This window comes from Empidonax traillii, unplaced genomic scaffold (assembly GCF_003031625.1).
Source record: "Empidonax traillii isolate 1590-97213 ecotype Southwest subspecies unplaced genomic scaffold, ASM303162v1 scaffold1310:size247655, whole genome shotgun sequence".
NCBI lineage: Eukaryota > Metazoa > Chordata > Aves > Passeriformes > Tyrannidae > Empidonax > Empidonax traillii.
The window spans coordinates 92,205-112,214 of NW_020956503.1; the positions used below are offsets into that span (position 1 = coordinate 92,205).

Sequence of the window (20,010 nt, forward strand, 5' to 3'; positions counted from 1 at the left end):
TTTAAGCCTTTTCATATCCTCTGTAGCACAATCCCTTTATGTTCTACTTTCATATGATCAGTTGTTTCTTACAGACAAGACATTTAAAAACATGTAACACAGCTTGGTATAGTGTCTCTATTTTCTGCCAAGGCAAGCTCGCAAACCTATTACACACCCTCAGCTCCACTGTTGACTGTGCTTTGAACAAGACCCTAGTAGCTGAAGAATTATATGCAGCGAGTAGGGCTCCTTTGAAATTCTGCCATACATGGTGTCCTTCCTTAAAGATACCTCAGTAGGGACCTTCACATTGCTGTCACCAGGCCCTGTTCCTCTTTCCTCAGGGTCCTGTAGGAGGAATGCCGTACCACACACAACTTTCAACCTCAAGGAAGTTCCTAGGAAGCAGACTGAGATCTACAGAGGAAACACCTTACAGGTATGGTATTGCTGTTGTTCAAGGCCAAAACAGAAGATCATGTGGAGAGGCGAGGAAATTAAGTAAGCAAACTCAATTTGAAATAACAATATGGCTTTAATCATTCCCTTTCATATAGCTTCAAGATATTTGGAGCTTCAACATTTTTGGAAACAATAAATGCAGGTATGACATTTGAGCTAAATTAACTTTTCTAACCAGCTGATTGCTGACAGTCACGCAATGTAAGCTTTGCTTCTTTCTTTTAGGGAGAGACTTCTTGCTGCATTGGTAGTCAAATTGCAGTAACCTTATTATACATAACTTCACATCCAGCAAAGTATTTGCAACAACTGATGTATGAACAGCATTCATCGTATAAATGTATACGCATAAAACTTCATTCCTCCAACCAGCAACAGAATGTTTGCAATTACAAAAGTCCATATGTAATAGCACTCTTGCCATTGAAATGACTTTAAAATGTCTTCATAGGTTCACAGTACATACACAGTTTAGGTGTCATAATTTCATTGCCCATGTCCATTTTTGAAATGTGATTTATTTTTTATTTTTAACAAAATATCAGTAGAAAAATATGGATAAGGGTTATAACATATAAATAAAATTTTTATAAAAATAGATATATCTTTTACATAACAATGCTACTGTAACACCAAATCTACTGAATTTTATTTTGCTCTGCTACAACATCCAGTTATTCTGGATCAAAACAGAAGCATGGGCAAAAGTCAAGGAATTTAGTAACTTGGCACAGGACTTAAAATATGTTTCTGGCTTTCGGAATATGGAAAAGAATTTTTCCTGGTCCTGGAGTAACAGTGTAGCTCTGCTGTTTAGAGTCTGAAAAAGCTCTGTGGTACCACTACCCTGACAGAAAAGTCCATCCTTCTGTGAACTTGCCTTTTGTCTCTCATACAGAGGGCACAGCATGGCTATGCTCAAGTCGCTACAGAGCAGAGACTCACCCAATGCAGATCATGCCAGTTCAATCTTGTGCTGTTTCTATGTACTGTAACGGTGCATTGTCATATTCTTTTTGAAAATCAGATTTTTTTAACTTCTATCCAATCCCCCAAAATTCCCAGAATGTACTCATGCTGATATTGGTAATTATGTTATTTATTCTAATGAGAGGAATCAATGAGAGTTTTAAGTTTTGACATTATATATTGTCCTTACACTCTCAACTAAGAGGACATCTGGGGGCAAACTCAGTAGGCTCTCTCCTCTGGTGCATCAGAGGAGGTGCACAAGGTGAATCAGTATATTTCCTCTGAGTATGGGGAAAAAAAGGTAGATGAACATATGTATAACTACAGAGCTCCAGAGAAATTCTTTAATTCTTTTATAGATCTGTCTCCAGTTCAGTACCATCCTGATAAATACAAGGAACTTTAAAAGTTACTGCAACACTCATCTGGAATAAGGTGTGCAATTATGGGGAGGAAAAAAAGAGAAATTCACTGATACCAGGTGAAAAAGGTTACTTTTGGAAGTTTGGGAGAATGGAAAGCCTATCTTAAAAGTGGAGACTGCAGGACTCGGCTTGTTTATCCTAGCAAACAAAGGCTGGGACAAGGCTCTCTTTGATCTGTGAAATGGGGCCAGATGAGAAGAATTGCTCCTTAAACAATTGTGTATACGAGGCGAAAGAGGTGGAGTAAACTCATATGGTCCCACCTATATGACTGTAAGAAATAATAATTTTGTGATGTTTCTGCCTCACTTGAGGAAGGGAGACTGCAGAACAGGTTCCCACGGGTCCTGCTGAAGGGGACTGCGCATCATGGAGCCTGCAGGAGCAAGGGCTGGACTCTCAGAGCCAGAAAAGCCTTTCAGATCTGGTAATGGATAACTGCTTAAGTACAGGAGAAGAATTTTCACATGTCCTGCTCTCCTTGGGATGCCAAAAGGAAAGAGATCTGAAAGATAAATGGCTCTCTAAGATGGCTTTTTATCTTCCAGTGGTTTACCACAGTCATATGCTGGAGACTCTCTTCCTGGCAGCATTTTTAGGAAGAACCTTGCCTTTTATTAGTGACTGCCCTGGCACTTGGAACTGGCAGTTTCCATTCACAGAGTGTTTGTCAGTTTTACATGAGTCTGAGATAGGAGCTCGGAAGCTGGAAGACTTTGAATCCAAAGAAACCTGACTAACAGCAACACTACCTGCACTTTTAGAGGAATATGTGTAAACCATTTTGAGAAAGGCAGATTTTGTGTTTGTTTCTTGCTTGTAAATGATGATATAGCACTTTGGAAGAAAAGTGCAGCAGAGGATTCCGTAATTGGATATTAAAACAACGATGATTTCCACTGCTGGTAAGTATTTGCCAAATGTAGTCGCATAGACAGGGATAAATACAATCCATGCTATGAAGTAAATTAGCATGCCAAAAGTGATGAATTTAGCTTCATTGTAGTTCTCTGGCAACTTCCTACCTTTAAAGGCAAATATGAAGCAAATAAAGGCTAGGGCAGCAATGTAGCCCAACATAATACCGAAAACTACAATAGACCCCTCATTGCACTCCAGAATTATTGCTCTTGGAATTGAGAAATTTTGGCTTACAAAAGGTGTGCTAAATATTAGCCAGAAGGTGCAAATGATAACTTGAATTCCAGTGCAAGTGACCACAGTGGGAATAGGTTTATACATGCATTTCAGGAAATTCTGAAGCTTGGGATCAAAGCTGAAGGCTAGTAAAATTTTTAGTGACTTTATTAAAATACACGAAACGCAGAGTGTAAAACTTATGCCAAAGACTGCTTGCCTAGTTTTACATTTGAATTCTGTGGGTACGCCTATGAAGAAGATAGTGCTTAAAAAAATTAGGAAGTGACTGAAGAGAATAATATAGCAGACAGTCAGACCACCAGATGCCTTTACAACTGGTGTATTCAAGTTTTTAGTAAATATTACACAAATTGACAAAACCAATACAACCCCAAAAGCAGACAGAAGGAGGAGGAAAACAGCAAACCAGTCAGTCCAGGCGAGGAAATGGACTGTCTTTTTGTAGCATGTGGTACTGTTGATAGGAGCCCAGTAGGATTTGTTGTTGCATCGGTAGCAGTAATCCATATCTGGAAGCAGAAATAGAGGAAGATAGCTTAGGAACCTAAAGTAAATAAGCTGTGAAGTGGATTATCGGGCCTTGAGATGCAGGAGCAATGTGGGAAGGGGTGGTAAGAGGAAAAGACGTGTCGGACTGCCTCTAACTGCTGCTATCGCTGTCCAGGTGGAGGAGCTGCGGGGCTGCAGTGGCTGCGGTGGCACTGGCAGAACTGCCTGCCAGCTGGGAGCAAGGTTTTGCTGCAGCTAGGGTCAGGGAGAGGACAGGGAGAATGAACAGGGCTCTAAAACTGTCTCGGTCATCACTGACCAGCAATATGTGACCTGACCAGAGCTCTGGGCAGGCAAATTTTAACTAAAACCTGACAATAAATAATCAATTCTCTTGCAAAAAATGTTATCTATTTTTCTTTATTTGTCTATTTTGACAAGAAAACACCTAACATGCATAATCTCATTGCAGATAGCTTTTGAAATACAATAACAAGAACAAACAATGCTTTAGTTTATGATTTGAAAGGTGCTTTTGCTTTGAAAATCCTCTGACATGGAGAAATTTCACAGTTACTTGAATAAGAAGGTAAAATTTAATTTCCTTCTGCTCTTAGGATACTGAAAGCACACAGTACCACAATTTTCTTAATTCCATCTCTCTCCTCCATATTTAATTTTCCCCTAAAATTTTTGCTTAAGCCTATAAATGAACCACTGGTTAAGGTGCACATCAAATTTGATATCAGAAAATATTACTGTACAATTCTGGCGAGCAAAATACATAACTCTTGAACTTCATAGATGCATAAGCTCATAGAAGTGTTTGGACTGGAAGGGACCTTCAAAGACCATCTAGTTACAATCCGCCTGCCAAAACCAGGGACACCTTCCACTACATCAGGTAGCTCCATCCAACCTGGCCTTGAACACTTCCAAAAATGAGGCATCTGCAACAACTTCTCTGGGCAACCTGTTCCAGTGCCTCACCACCCTCACAGTCAAGAAGTTCTTCCTTATTGGACTGGGTGTACTACGGAAAGACAGGGAGGCAAGACTTTATTTAAATGAGATAAATCTCACTGATAAACCTACCAGAATTTCCATCCTAGCAAAGGATAATACTAGTTAGCTGGCCAATGTAATTGCTTTAAGTTTGGTCTCCTAAGAAGCATTTATACCAAGTTTTATGGGAAACTGATCATAAACAAATATTTAAATCCTATTCCAAAGTTAAACTCAAGGTTGTCAAGGCACATTATATATATATAAAAAAATTGTATTGATGTCTAAATAAACCTTTATTTGGATCACAATTCTTTACCTGTTTGATTGCTGTAATGGTTTTCTGGGCAGTAAACACACTCATAACAGCATGTATGTGGACTTTCTGTAACCTTTTTCATCTGGCCTGGCCTGCAGTGCTGGGAACATGTTGACTGAACCTTCTGCAGTGTACAGTGAAGAGAAAACAAATTAAAAAAATCACTAAGGAACATTAATATAAACCTCCAGTAATGCCGCAATTTGTACTCTTTTTTTTTTTTTAATATATATTTTAAGAGAATCTGAAAATTATATTGAACATTTGCACCACAAAAAGGGACAAGATTTGAGGTTTTCTTCTGTCCTCAGCTATGTTCACATGCTGAGACTGCAATTCAACCCACCTAGTAAAGCAGCCTCTCCCTGTCCCATTGGTGGGGAACTGCACCATGAACTCAGACCTCCAGCCATGCACAGATGACAGATTATCCAGCTGGAACTGTCCAGGCCCACACACTAGTTCTGTGTACACCAGTGCGGGGGCCATGTATGGCACTGTCTACTCACGTAGCCGTGATTATTCCAGCTCTTACAGGATCAAATAAACAACAAAGCATCTTCTTTTCTTTTTGAACAATAAACTCAACAGATATGAGTCTTCACGTAAAAAAAAAAAAAAAAAATTTCTTCAGTTGCAAATGCTGGAGGGAGAAGAAATTATATGAAACAAATTTCACATGTTATGTTGATAAATTAAAAATTACCTTTAAATTCAGAAAATCTTTTTTTTTCTCTTCATCCTCAAAGATAAAGTCACCTTTCTCTGCATCATATTCTGCCATAGTGGTGATTTCCATGTGGCCATCAATTTCTTTCCAAAGAAGTACATCATAACTGGTGCTCATATCTCCATTGGAGTCAAACTTGATTTCTTTGTCATCATCAAGGATTATAACTTTTTTAAGTTCTTCAAGGAGCTGCACATAGGTATAAGGAATGATAACATACATCAGTATCATGTCAGTGTGACAAACTGAGTAGTTTAACATCTGTACGATAAAATCAAGTTAAAAAGAAATGCTTTTAGGACTAAGAGAAGTATTAAAATCTAAATTCATCTTTATAGCTGTTTACAGAATTGCATTGAACAGACAATCCTGTTGACCTTAAAAAATCTATTAATAAAAATTAATACTTTCTTAACTCTATGCAGTGTGCACAAGTACTCAGATTAGTATTTTTTCCAGCCATGTAAATTTTGGTATAACGATAGGAGAAAATATTTTTGCTTGCAAGAACTAATGGTCCTTTGACACTCCCCTTCCTTTAAAGGACAAGGGAAGGTGGTGCTTCTGTTGCTACTTTACTGTCATCAGAGGCAATCTGGGCAACACTTTCTTCCGGAGTAAATTCCCCCAGTACGTCTGGAAATATCTAGCATTGTTCTCAGCTGTTACTCTGACTGAATTTGTGTAAGGCAATGGAAGATTCAGAATTGTTAAATGAACAGAATGTGCCAGTTTTCTCAGATGAAGAGATCAGTGGCATAATGGCAATAAACTGCAAAGCCATATTTGACAGGTCATAGGAAATACCAAAACAAGAATGTTTTGATAAGGCAACTGTCCATCTTCATATTGTAATTGATTCTGTTCAACAGGGTAACATTTCTGCCTCCCTCATCACAAAAAGCCAGATCAAAAAGGCCTGTGTGAATCTAGAAAAGGGCAGGTTAAGGCACATATAACCCACTCTCAGTTCATGGGGATTTGCTACCATGGTTCTTAATTAAAAAAAAGCTTTATTATTTTGCAGGCTTAGTGACTTTTTGGCACCAGGGACTAACTGATAAGGAAAAAATTCAATGTTTTGGTGAAAGGCTGAGTTCAACTGCTTTTGAAAGGCATGCACTTACATGAATCCATTTGTGATATTCATAGCATTTAGCAAACATTCTGAAAGGTATATTACCTCAAAAGGCTTTGCCAAATATGTGTAACACATCTGCTGTATATAACATGCCACTTTTTCATATATAATCTAATTTTTTTGAGAGTTCATGTAATTTATGAAAAAAACGGTGTGTTTCTAACCAGTAGTGCATTTGATTTGGATGCTGCATAATTGTGTGGAACTGAACAGGATTTATTTTAATTGTATATACTCAGACTAGTCTTTCAGTATTTCTCTTCTCCACTTTTCCAGTTTCTCTAACAATATGAGGACACCATAGCTTTTTGAATATATCTAGAGCTTCAAATGGAAGAGGTTAATATTTAGCAACATTTTGATGCATCTGATGATTATTTTTGTGAAGTCTGTAACACCAATCACTCTGTTGTTTCTCTGTATATAGAGATGTGTGATGTGGATTAGCTGGATCCTAAACTTTATCTATCTATCTATCTATCTATCTATCTATCTATCTATCTATCTATCTATCTATCTATCTATCCCTTTCTAGAAGGTTTAAATGTAGCGTAGAAGAGATATGTAATGAAAACAGCACAGGGGAAATAATTATCGCTTTCAGTTTTCTTCACAAGTGCTTAACAACTTAAAAGGATTTTTACTTTTGATGGTTTGGGATTTAGCTTAACAATGATGTAAATACATCTCCATAAAACTGCATTCCTACAGAGCAGCCATGAATTTGTCCCGTTTGCATTTACAAATTCATGTAAGAGTACAGTTGTTACTGGGTTGTTGGTTGGTTGGTTTGTTGGCTTTTTTTTCAAATCCCCTATCTTGGTTTGACCTGCCCTGACCTAGGATAAGAGGTCAGAGCAAGTCAGAGTGGTTGTTTGACTTTTAAATTAACATTTGTTTAATCCTCAGAGTAAAAGTGTGTAAAAGTGAATACTCCTGAGCAGGTTCTTGGGTAAAAGGTCAGGTCAGGTTTACTTGTCTGATTTTTCCTCTTCTTTTCCCACCCAGTTGACTGTGATAATGAGTACCTCACCTATCTTAAAGATTACATCTAATTTTCCAGCCAGTCAATTCAGGATAAATCAATATGAAACTGATAATGTGTTGCATTTTCAGTTTCAAGTAGAGATTCATTATAGAGAAAAATACTTGAATTAAGACAAAACAGATACAATGGTGAGAGAGAGAAAGTTGAAACTCTTTGGTGAATGCTCCTATCCAGCAGTATCCCCATGTTTCACGAGTGCTCATAGATTTGTATTACAGTGGTTTACAGCAACAGTACCAACCACTAGCAGCTGAAGAGCTGATAAGTCAACTGTAGATTGACTACACATTTTATTTCATCCTACATGAGTAGCTAGCAAGATGTTCCAGTAAGCAGCCTACAGAGTGGAGCCTTCACTCAAGCTGGCACCTACTCTATGTGCTCTTTGAAGGTGATGGAGGAAGTGTTAGGGTAGCTAATGAAACCCAGAAGCTCAAGACCCCTTCTCCACTTGTGGAATCACATATTTACAGCCATGCTATTGTACCCATCAAGGAGGAGGTGGTGGCTGTGCAGTTACCACCATCCAATAGCTATCTGTATCTAGAGAAGAACACATAAGCCAAAAAAAGGGACACAATACTGCAGTGTAGTTACCACTGCAGCAGCTAGATACTGCTGCTCTGGCAGGAAGAGGAATAAAATATCATTTAGAAAAAAGACCAAGTTAGAAAATCTAGGAATGTGGGAGCAAAAAATGAGGCGAAAGTTAGGCAGAGATAATGAGACCTGAAAGAATTAACATCATACCTCCCACGGAGTGAAGGCAGAGGGATCCTTGCAGTTTCTGGTTTTGCATTGTCCTTTAATGGCATGAGCTATGGCATAAACTGCAAGTATAGTACTTTGGATAAATCCTGGTTCAATGTTAGCATTCAAAAAATCATGTCTCCAGATCTGATATTTATTCTCAACATCTTCCAATAGGTCATCCTGGGACTGGTTTGAAATGCACGTTTGAAAATCATGATATTCCAAGTGTGCACAGACTGACAAAAGCATAATATATTCACGTAAAAACTTGTTGGTTTCAGTAGGCTTTTCAGGGAGGTTTCTCAGAAAGTCTTGGAATGAGGACATATCTCCACTTTTAAATCCAAATCCCACAATGGTTCCCAGCTGTTTGATATTGGGAATTGTACTGATTTTGACTGCAGCTGACCAGTTATCACTTGCAATCCAGATTTTATTCACGTTCCTCTCAATTGCCTTCTTAAATAGTTTGAGCACATGGAACTGTCTCATAAAGACAACAATAACATTTACTTTTGTTTCCTTGACAATCTTCTCAATTGCGTGATCAACTTTGTTGTGAAAGGTGCTGTCAGAGAGATAGGCTGGTAGCATTTCTTTAAAAGCTATGCAAACATTGTTTGCCATGGCCTGGACCCCAAAGCTCTCCAGAGCAAACCGCCCATTGTCATCGTCAGTGGCGATTACTCCAATCCAGTTCCACCCAGATTCACAGATCAAGTGGGTCATTGCTCTTGTCTGATGAAAATCACTGGGGATAGTCCTGAAGAAAGAAGGAAACCTGATTTTGTCACTGAGGATTTCAGCTGATGATGCCGGACTGACCTAGGAAGAGCGAACAATTCAGTTACGGAGTTGGTCTCCCCCAAGATATCCAAAGCTGCCACAATTGCCCATTCTTCCAGCCTGATCCAACCTCCCTTCTCCTGCGAGTGAGCATCAACAAGCTACAGCCAAATGGGGCAAGTTTCCTCTCCCTGCTCTTAGGATTCAGACTTGTGCCCAGTACCCATTCCACATTCCATTTTTTTTTCATTCTCATCTGCATAGTTCAGTGAAGGCAGAGAACAAAACTTTTCAGAATGGATATGACAGTTATGATGGTATAAAGATTTTGGTTTAAACTGTTCAGATACTATCAACATACTATTCAAAACAATATTTAAAACAGTGGAAGCATTAACTGTTTTTTGAGTTACTATTCAAATTCCTAGTACTTTTACATACTGCAGCATTTTTCTATCACTGAGTGTGTTAGTATGGTTCCCCTCTATATATTTTTTCTTTCCAATATTTAATTATTATATACATTAAAAGAATCATTAAAAGAATCATTAAATCTGTTTGAAGAACCTCCCAGAAAAACAAAGAGTAAAAAATACTACAGAATGCTCTAATTCTTTTGTACAAAATATTTATTATTTTTTTTCTTGTGAATGTAGCTAGAAAAAGATAAACTGAACATTGTTATTCAAATCTCTCTAGCTTTAATCCTTCTCTATTTATTTGATGGAACTTTTTTCCCTACATTTCTTGACAGTTCTTAAAAAAATAAATCTAACCTTTCCAAAATAAAAGTCACCTGTCTGGAGGTGATACCAAATCTTACTGGTGTCAAAAGATTACAGATGCTATTGAAAAGAAAAATCTGCTGGGTCCCATTTTCCATCTATGCCCTAATGCAGGTTTGTTTCATACCACTTGCCTTTTGGTTATGTTCAAGTGTGGCACTTTAGTTTTCATACTTACTATATAGCTCCTGTAGTGGCGTTGGAGGTCAGAATTACTTCCTACCATTGCAGAGGAGAAGATTCAGTTAGAAGTTATCCTTTGTTCAGATTTTATGCCTTTTCCATGTGTTTGGCTACTATATTGCTCCTTTGTAGAGTTAATTTATATCAATTGGCAAAACCAAAGTGCAAGACATGATGGTGTGGAAGTTATCTGCTTTTAGCTTGTTGGTCCCAGCCTTGACCCTTATTCTTTTACAATGGTGAAAGTAGGAACATAAGCACTGGTAAAGCCACAAGTGTGGGGCAGTACCAGTCCTAGAGAGGTCAGAAATAAAGAACAATGCTTTGGGAAGGACCAGCGTGGATCCAAATGGTTGTATTCTTTCTCTTCTACTGCTTGAGGACTAACAGGAGTTTTAGAGCAGTCTTCCTCACTCCCTGTCTATCGTTTTATCTGACTCTAACATTTAATTTCTCCTGGGCAGAAGAGGATTCCCAGATTTCTGTCCAGATTTGACTTAGTATCCTTTTTTGTTTGATTGATTGATTGTTTGTTTGAGGTTGAGTATTGTCATATTTACCACCTGCCAGACTAGACATGACAGCTGTAACCTTGTGTCCTGAACAAAGTCCTAGAGTGTCATCCAAGGTACATTGGAGTAACTGGCACAAATAGGACTGGCCAATGGCAATGCCAGGCTGACAAAAGCCCAGCATCACCCTGAAAGAGCGCTTGGATGCATGTGCCTCAGGCATATAAAATATTCTTTACTACTTTTGTTTTGGCAAGTGAATCAAGCCCTCCGTTTGGAGCTAAAGTCTACCCCTGCTGATGTCCTTAGGTTGAGCCAAATCCTGCCCTATAGTAAATGTGTGGCTTTTGCAATTCCTATCATCAGGACTGCAGCTTTATTCTAAGGTAAATTTGAACCTCTGTTCAGAATAATGTAACTCCCTAGAACCTACCTGTGGGATTAGTTGCAAAGCCAACAACCTTGAAACTGCCATCGACACCTCCGAGTAGCTGGCTCCGATGACTGCCTTAATTCTCGGGATATAGTCTGAGTAGTTACACTTGAACTCTACAGCATCCTCAGAAGAATTGAATTTTGACAGAAACCTCAGAGCAGATGCCATGGCTTTTGTAACTTCTGCGCACGTGTCATATATCTCGTAGCCCAGAGTAATTCCAGACAACAGTGTTGAATTGTTGATTGTTTCAATAGCGTGTATCATTGCAAGTGTCTGAAGGAAAACTTGAATTTCAAAGCTGTCAGGAAACACAGGAGGTATTTTTTTGAAAAACATTGCTGGATACAACAATTGAGAAGAAATGATGGGTAGTAAGTTTTGTGTGATTTTCTTGGGTTTTAGTGTACAAAAGATTAGAAACCATATATTTATCTCACCTAATGGGAGATAAGAGAAAATGAACACAGAACTTAATATATGCCTGAAAAAACCCCCTGTTTTTCTGGAAAAAAAAAAAAAGACTAAGAATTTAATTTTCATGCCACATGAAAATTTGCTAGTGATATCTTTGAGATGTATCTGTCGATGTCAGTTAAAATATTCCGATTTACTATATCTGCCCAGTAAGCCTTCTAAAAGAATGTATGTACTTAAATGCACGAAGCAAAGAAAGTACTAAATATTTCAGAGTAGAAGAAAATATTTCAGAGGTTGAAGTCTCTAGTGATTGCATTGATACTTCTAAAATCCTCTTTGGACCTGGAGAAGTTAGTACAGCTATTTCAGTCATCTCCAGTGGATATTAAAGCAGATGTTTAACCACAACTGTGCTAGCACAAAATGTCTGTAATATAACCAACCCTACTCTCAGGCAAACTTCTCTAAAGTTTACAAATCTGTGAACTAACTTAAATTTCAGATGGACCTGAGACGATTTATGACTCCATAGAGAAATAATGGAAGATTGACAAAATTATCAACTTTATCAACATTTTGTTGTAAATTGAAATGGATGCCTCTCTGTTTATTAGTTCAGATGTGGGATTAAGATGAATGTAAAATTCAAATAAAATTTGAGGATTTGAACCTGTATTTAAATTAAACAAAGTGCATATTTGAGGTTCGTGGGCTTAGGAAAACTTTGTTTTTTAAAGTTCTTCACCAGGTTTCCTTCTTATGCATTCCAGAAAAATGGATGTTTCAAGCACAGCAGGATTTGGAGCCAACAAAACGAATATTCTGATGCATACTCTGAACCTGAATGCATTCATAACATGGTGTTTACATAGTCTATCATATAACATAAGTAGTCTATCATATAACATAATACCATGATTATAATTCCAAGTTTAATAATTACAGTAATTATAAATATAATTACAATCCATCTGCAAGGTATGTGCCCTCTGAGGTGGGAGGCATACTTGACTATTGGCTTAGGTAAAATGGAATAGTCTGCCTGTGTTCAAATCATGTGCGTTCAAATTCTCAACAAAAAATGATTAGCTGCACAGCAGAGTCCTTCAGACCTATAGTAAGTTAATATTTCCATGGAAATTAAATGATTGTTCAGCACAAACCTCCAAGGCTACTAGATTATCTAGGAAGATTGAAATAGGATCAAATGCTTATTCCATTCCTTAAGCAGCCACAGTATTTTTCACTGTAAATTTGTGATGCTTTTGTCGTCCTGTATTAAGTGAAATTTGTGTGATGTCCAAGGTATTTTTAAAGACTAAGAAAAGCAAAAGAACTAGAATTTGTTGACCTTAAATGTAAGAGTTACATGCCCAATTTCAGTGATCTCTTCTATGTTATATATGTAATTTCCAGTATTACTCACCCAGCACAATTCTGAATTACTGGCTTGATGGGATCTTCTTCTGTATGCAGCATTTCGCTGTGAACTGCAAACAAACCTCCAATAACAATGTCTCCTGGAGAACTGGCACCCACGAAGTCGGCAGCATTCTGGCAAGAGAAAGCGATATCAGTGCCCATCACAAAGCAGGGGATCAAAAAGCTGACGAATGCCATGTTTCTGTTCCACTCGCTCACTCCCAGCTGCAGGGCCAGCAAGGGCTCCTGTGTCATCTGTAAAGAGCAGCAAAGGACAAAGTCTGCACTCAAAGTTAGTCACACCTCATAAGGTGGTTGTATTTGTTTCACTGGCTGAGGCTGTTTTATTGAAGGTACTGAAGCAATGCTGTCACAAAAAGCGTGAGGGTGTAGGAATGTGAGAATGAAGTAGGAGGGAGAAGTGTAAATGAGTTTAAAAGGAAATGATGGTCATTAAATCTGTTGTGCTGTGTTCAAAGCTTATTATACATTATCTGAAACACATGGCAAATATTTTGGTATAAATTTGGGCTTGTTTTGAATACCTTCCAAGTGAGTGCAGGGTGCAAAGAAGCAATCATATAATATGGTAGTGATGCTGCTGTGACAATATCTTAAGAGTTTGGTTCAAAGAGTACTGAGAAAAGACCATGCTGCCACAATGTGCTTTAGGTCAGACTCTGGTCCAAAAAAAAACCCCAACCTCAAACTACCAAAAGACTGCTTTTCTCTCAACGTTTTTCTATACATTTTAAAATCTTTATTTAAAAATTATTTGATAAAGTTTATATTCATGGTTCTGATGCACACACATTTAGGGACTTCAGTGGGCTTTGGATCAGGTTCTGTAGTCACAAGCCAGGCCAAGTCTGCTGCAGGCTAATGTGATGAACACAGAACAGTGGGAAATATTAGTCCTAGTTTTTGCTTTCTTCCCCCTCTGACTGAGGACACCAGCATATGAAAAGCACCTCCCGTGCTGTGTGAGAAATGAGAAGTAGTTGTTCTCACTGTTACCATTCCCCTCAGATTTTCAGGAATCAGATGCTGTGCCAGGAGGGGACTGGGGAAAAAAAGAAGCAGAGACTGGACTCAGCTTTCATAAACTCCGACCATAAGCACCAAAGTGAACCTCTTCAGGACAGCAACATGACTTATGCTAATAAACAACACCAATTCTCTGAGGGACACAGATCTGACAATAAACCCTCTCTGATCTTGGCATTGGTTTAGTTCTCTGTTTTTTTGTAATGGTTTCTTCAGATTTTGCTTCTTTTGGTAGTATGCCAAAACACTCCGAAAAGAGCAGGCTCAGTCATAGTGTTTATTGTGTATTATGGTATAAAAGCTGGGTTTTACATGGAAAATTTGAGTCAATGATTATTTCCTGGTAAGCAAAAAGAGAAATGGGATGTCTGCTATGTATTCTTTTTGATAAGCATAATGCACACCATAAAAATTATTTGAGTTATTATATTTTGCTTGTTTTCTCACTAATCTCTTTGTAGTTAGTATCCATTTACAACAGAGATATTTCTTCTAAATGCAAATGCAACAGACATATTTCTTGCAAATGCAAATATTAATCCTTAGTTAACTGAATATTTGGCCTCTTTATTATAACAGTCTGTGTTTCTTTCATCTGCATTCTTTCTTTCCATGTGGAATTCTCACTGATGGGTCAGTGCATATAGTAAACAGCTGCCTGCATTTTATTTAGTGTATCTGATCACATACTTTTATGGGCAAATGTTGTTACTAGTTTATGCTGCTTCTGCACTGACTTGAAAAAATTCCAGCTATTCCAAAAGCTTTCCTCTTGACTTATAGCAGTGTTAACTGTAGTCAGACTGTCTCTGAGTCATGAGACATTAACTTGCAAATATTCATTTACTCATTCTTTACCAGCCATGTAATGCATCCTAAAGCCTGGTTCCACATATTCTAGTGTTTCCTTTACCTTGCCTATAACTTTGTATATGAAACTTGTGCATACTTAGATGTAGCTAAAGCAGAAGACTGGAACTACTGATTTCCTTAAGCAAATCACAAGAAATATTCAGCCACATGCCCTTTGTATAAAATGTAACTTTTAAAGGATTAAGGACTCAGTGAAAATACACTACTGATCACTTGAAACTTCAGATTTGTTATAATTTATGATTAGAAACAGAAAGGGAACTTTACTCTCACCAGCCTCTAAAAACCTATTAATATCCATAGAAGAGGAAACTTTTTTACCTACAAGTAAAAAAACCTTACTTAGTCGCTTTGGAAAGTGGAAGTTGCCAAAATAAACATCGCATATCATTGGTGCATAATTTAATGTTATTTATAAAAACACCACAAAATGAGGTATGCTTCCAATACAACTACATAGAGTTTATGTCACAGTGTAGTTTTTTCAAAAGAAAGGAATTTTATTGTTTTTGTTTGTTTTCAAGATCTATATCTCATAATTACTAACAGCTATGAGAAGTACTTAGAAGTCTTACTGAGGTAACTCAACCTACTCTAATACTGCAGAATTGACTGGGATTGTTTGCAAATATCCTTTTTCTTTGGCACTTAGATGTAATAGAGATACATGTATAGTACAAAATGTTCCTTACTTCAAGTTTAGTGACATATCATTGACACAACACTAACCTTTCACAGTTGTCTGCATAGGAATATTTCCTGGCAAGTAGAATCAAGCATAGGATCCTTGAAGTAACATCATGTCTAGAAATCAGCCTTTAATGGGCTATGCAAAGATGGTAAACAGGACCTAACAATCCCAAAGCTACTGGGAGACAAAGATGCCAAAGTGGTTACTTCCTCCACCTGGACTTCAGCTTCACTTTGAGAAAACCAGAATCCGTGGGGTTTGGGTGGCTCTTTCAAGCTCAGCACTAATCTTGAAGGTGACTGCTTGTAATTTCATGGCTAATAAATTTTTGGCAGCACTGCTATACCTATCAAAAGGATTCAAAATCCAAAATGTATAAGAGAAGCCAGGGGAACTTAAGACCACCCTCACAGCGGTGGATACCTGTAAATGGACCCCCTGCCCCTCCTATCTATGCAGCCTCGAGACTTGGATAGGTTATGGGTTTTTTGCAGAGGGAAGTTTTGCAATTGTCAGTAGCTTGGTCAAGCAAAGAGAAACTATACTGTGCAGGAAACAAATACCAACATTTTAGATTAACTTCTTGTCCTTACTGGTATTTTTCATGGAGCAGTTAATGGCTTAGATTCCAATAGGAATATCTTTTCTCTGAAGGCCATTCAGTCAGACACTGTTAGGGAGAAAGATATTTTTCATTACTTTTTATTTTAAACTGGTTTTAATAGTGCTGTTTCCAAACCAACATACAACAGACAGCTAAATCCTCTGCCAGGCATGTACAATAGCTAAGGAAGGAAAGAAGAAACTTGGATACTCTTGCCATTATTCAAAAGAGGAGGGTAAACCCTCATCACTCAGACAGGACCTACACTGACATAAATGGCAATTGCCCTGTTTGGAGAACAGTCAAATAAAATCCCATCATTTGCATTAAGAGTATTAAATATTGGTTAGCATTGCCAGAGTTCTAGGTCAATAGAACCATTGTATTTAACCTAATGATTTTGATTTACTGAGTTTCTTTTAAGGAAGTTTAAACAATGAAAAAAAAAAAAAAAAGCAGTGGATATTTCATTACTTAATTTCAATTACCTTTTAAAAATTCTTCTACTTATTGGATCCCTATATAGCTTAATATTAAATATTAAAATTAAAGAATGAGAAAACAAATACCTATTATTTTTATGTGTGGTATGTTATAAAGCCAAACAACATAAAAATTAAAAACACATCAACAGTGAAATGGAATTTGGATGGAAGCCAACGGTCACATTAATTCCTGAGAAACAAACTAACTCAATTTTCAAGTTCATTAGGTTTGTCCTCTAGAGGGTGTCAGCTGAGCTGCGTGGTGGGAAGGACGAATCCTGTTTTTCTTCATCAAGTCACAATATTATAATGTGCCTCTTGATGTTCCCTGAAAGTTGAATTTCCCCTGATGCAAATGACCATGTTGGAATACTTCTGGTGGAAAACTGAGATGCTGGATCATCTGCATAGAGAAGGGCTATGACAGTGCCTTCAACCTCCTCCCTGGACTTGTCAGGGCTATCCTCACAGTAATTTCTTTTTCAGAAAGTGTTTTAGTTAATAATCCATGTTGTATATATTCAGTGCACCTCTGCTACTTATGCTATAGTAGAATAAAAGAAATAAAAATAGATAAATAAAATAAAAGAATTAAAAGAGAGTGCTGAAAGCAGAAATACAGCTACTTTCTACCTTTTTTTTTTAGTTCAGATCAGAGACATTTTTTCACTTAGTTTCTTTTTCCAATATTTTAATATATTAAATATCATGTAGAATACAATTCTGATATAAAAAACCAAGGGGATTTGAATTTTTTTATGTTGATGACAAATATTTTTAACCATTCCAAAACTGAATTTACCTCTAAATTAACTGTGTTTTGGTTTTTTGTGGGCTTTTTTGGTTTTTTGGATTTTTTTTCAAATAATCCAGCAAGGCTGCCCCTATCCCACCCAACCAAGATAGTCAGTTGCATAGGTTGGATGCAGGACAATTTTTCATAAAAACCAGCATAGTGGGCATGACCTAGCTTATTGAGATGCCATTTCCAGAATTTTTCGCCAGATTTAATTCTCTCCTTTGTTCCATTTTACCCTTTCTTAATTAAAAAACAAGAGAGAAAAAATGTCATTCATCTGTTGACAGTGCAAATATTTGTTTCTAGACTGTAGTGAAAGGGTCCTTCCACGGGGAAAGAAAATCTCTAGATTAGTTATTCAGGCTTTCTCCTGAGAGACTGGAGGCCAGGGGTCCTTCTGCCAAAGACAATCCCATAGTGACATCTTTCCTACATAAAGGAGGGGTCTCAAATCTTTCTACTTCCAGTGCCCTCTAGTCACTGGAATGTCACTGACAATTTGTTTGAGAAAGTCCTTCTAGCCTGAGCATTAAGAACCCTCCTCAGAGACTCGTATAGCCAGAAATACCAGGGAGTGTATTAGCTAGTATATTTGGCATGTTTTGGAAATGCCTATCTGCAAGAAAGTCAGGCTGTAGATATCTCACATGAAAATGCTAATGGCAAGTAGCTATGAAGTTCATTTATAGGGATTTAAAAATATAAGTGGTTACAGTGGAATGGATTGTGGAGGATCTGAGTGTGGTAATTTTGAATACAGGCTGTTAAAGGGGCAGATAACTAACAAAATCAGCTGAGGTCACTTGTTCTGTTCAGCCTGAAGAAGAGGAGACTGAGGGGAGACCTCTTCACAGTCTCTACAACTTCCTCGTGAGGGGAAGAGGAGGGATAAACACTGAACTCTTCTCTGTGGTGAGAAGTGACAGGACCTGAGGGAATGGCCTTAAGTTGTGTAAGGAGAGGTTTAGGCTGGATATTAGAAGCACATTCTTCAACCAGAGGTTGGCTGCAACAGACTCCTCAGGGAAGTGGTCACAGCATCAAGTCTTGACTCTTGGGGATGCTCCCGTGCAGGGCTAAGAGTTGGACTCAATGATCCTTGTCAGTCCCTTCCAACTTGGCATATTGAGTCATTCTGTGAATTGGTCATAGCCATCTTGGTGACCTTGTGCTTATTCTCATTGAATCTCTTTTGCAAATAGCACTTAGTGATTTTTTAAAATTTTGCAGTTCTTGTCGCACAAAAATTATGTTTAAAAATACGAGCACTTTCCTGCAGTCGTTTTGGAGATAAATTAGAACTGATAGTATTAAACTGTAATTTGAATAAGAGAAATGAAAACTGTTTTGAAAGCATGGACTGAAAGTCAGTTGGAACCTACTTTGAAGGGAATGCATGAATCACTAAAAGATAACATGAAAATACTTGCCCAGATGTTCAATTACTCTAGGCAAATATCAGAATAAAAACAAGTGAGAATTCATTTCATTGCCTCCCTCAGCATTTTTTATCAAGAGCACTTTTGGAAAACATGGATTTAAGACTCTTCATATAGAGGAGGAAACTGAGTCCACGTCTCCCAGATGTGCTGGCTGACAATATCTGGAATGGTACACCAAGAAAGGAGCTGGTCTTCAGTTGCCCTGATTTCATATGAGTCTGCATCTTGTCACTTTCTTGAAACCACATATCTGAGCTAGCACATAGCTGTTTAAGTTCTCCCTCAACACTGAATTATTTAACACAGAGAAAGATACCTTGGGATTGGAATAGGGAATTTCCAGAATTCCCTTCCAATCTCAACTATTGTGTAATTCTTTGATAATGCTACTTCCAGTAGTGTTTGGGAGGTATAGGTGTCCACAGATGCCAAACTATAGAAGACCCAAGCGAGATCTGAGCATTCTCTTAGGACAATCTACTGTAGGCAGTCATGAGTTCGGCCAGCAGGTCTTGGGAAACTGTTTCTGAGAACCTAAATCTCCTTATGTTTATGTAGGATATAAAATGTTAAGAGCTCCTTATGCAGCTGTGAGGAGCTCTGCAGGTAAGGGGCAAGATTCCTGAAGAGGTAGGTTTTATGCCTTAGTTAACTCAGTTCAGGTTTTATGCTTATTGATTCAAGGTTGTCGCTGTCACACTTATTTTGGACTTCTTAATTTACTTTGGTTTTCTTTTGAGAACTTAAAAGATCTCAGTTAAACCTTACAAGGTTTAATGGATTGTGTTATAAAAGTAAACATGCATCTGCAAAGAGAGTAGTACAGGCAGAACAGGTGACACTCCTAAAGATTCATTTCAGATAAGGAAAAGAACCCAAAACAGCAAATCCACAGGAGTCACTCTGGATTTCAATCTTCAGAGTTAAAGACTGAGAGGGAAAAAAAAAGTTTCACATATTAAAATCACTGGGAAAGTTTCTTGCTAAAAGGTTCATTCTTAAAGTCTTGTAGATTAACATAACATTCTACATACTTCC

The 20,010-nt window shown here is 37.7% G+C and overlaps 1 protein-coding gene across 4 annotated transcripts in view; it reads right to left on the reverse strand.

The window, feature by feature from the left end:
• GPRC6A (G protein-coupled receptor class C group 6 member A) overlaps positions 1 to 13,405 on the reverse strand; it is a 30,065-nt gene extending 16,660 nt beyond the window's left edge. Inside the window, exons 1-8 of one of the 4 annotated variants that reach the window (XM_027906512.1) lie at positions 13,335 to 13,356; positions 13,036 to 13,163; positions 11,187 to 11,490; positions 10,239 to 10,277; positions 8,485 to 9,312; positions 5,522 to 5,734; positions 4,816 to 4,939; positions 1,062 to 3,511 (exon numbers count right to left, since the gene is read on the reverse strand). In XM_027906512.1, the coding sequence (XP_027762313.1) occupies positions 2,403 to 3,511; positions 4,816 to 4,939; positions 5,522 to 5,734; positions 8,485 to 9,312; positions 10,239 to 10,277; positions 11,187 to 11,490; positions 13,036 to 13,088 (2,670 nt within the window). In that variant the 5' untranslated portion in view covers positions 13,089 to 13,163; positions 13,335 to 13,356 and the 3' untranslated portion in view covers positions 1,062 to 2,402. Of the gene's footprint in view, positions 1 to 521; positions 3,512 to 4,815; positions 4,940 to 5,521; positions 5,735 to 8,484; positions 9,313 to 10,238; positions 10,278 to 11,186; positions 11,491 to 13,035 lie in introns of those variants that run through there. The other 3 variants (XM_027906509.1, XM_027906510.1, XM_027906511.1) reach the window with 3 other exon arrangements.
• Between the last annotated feature and the right edge of the window lie 6,605 nt (positions 13,406 to 20,010).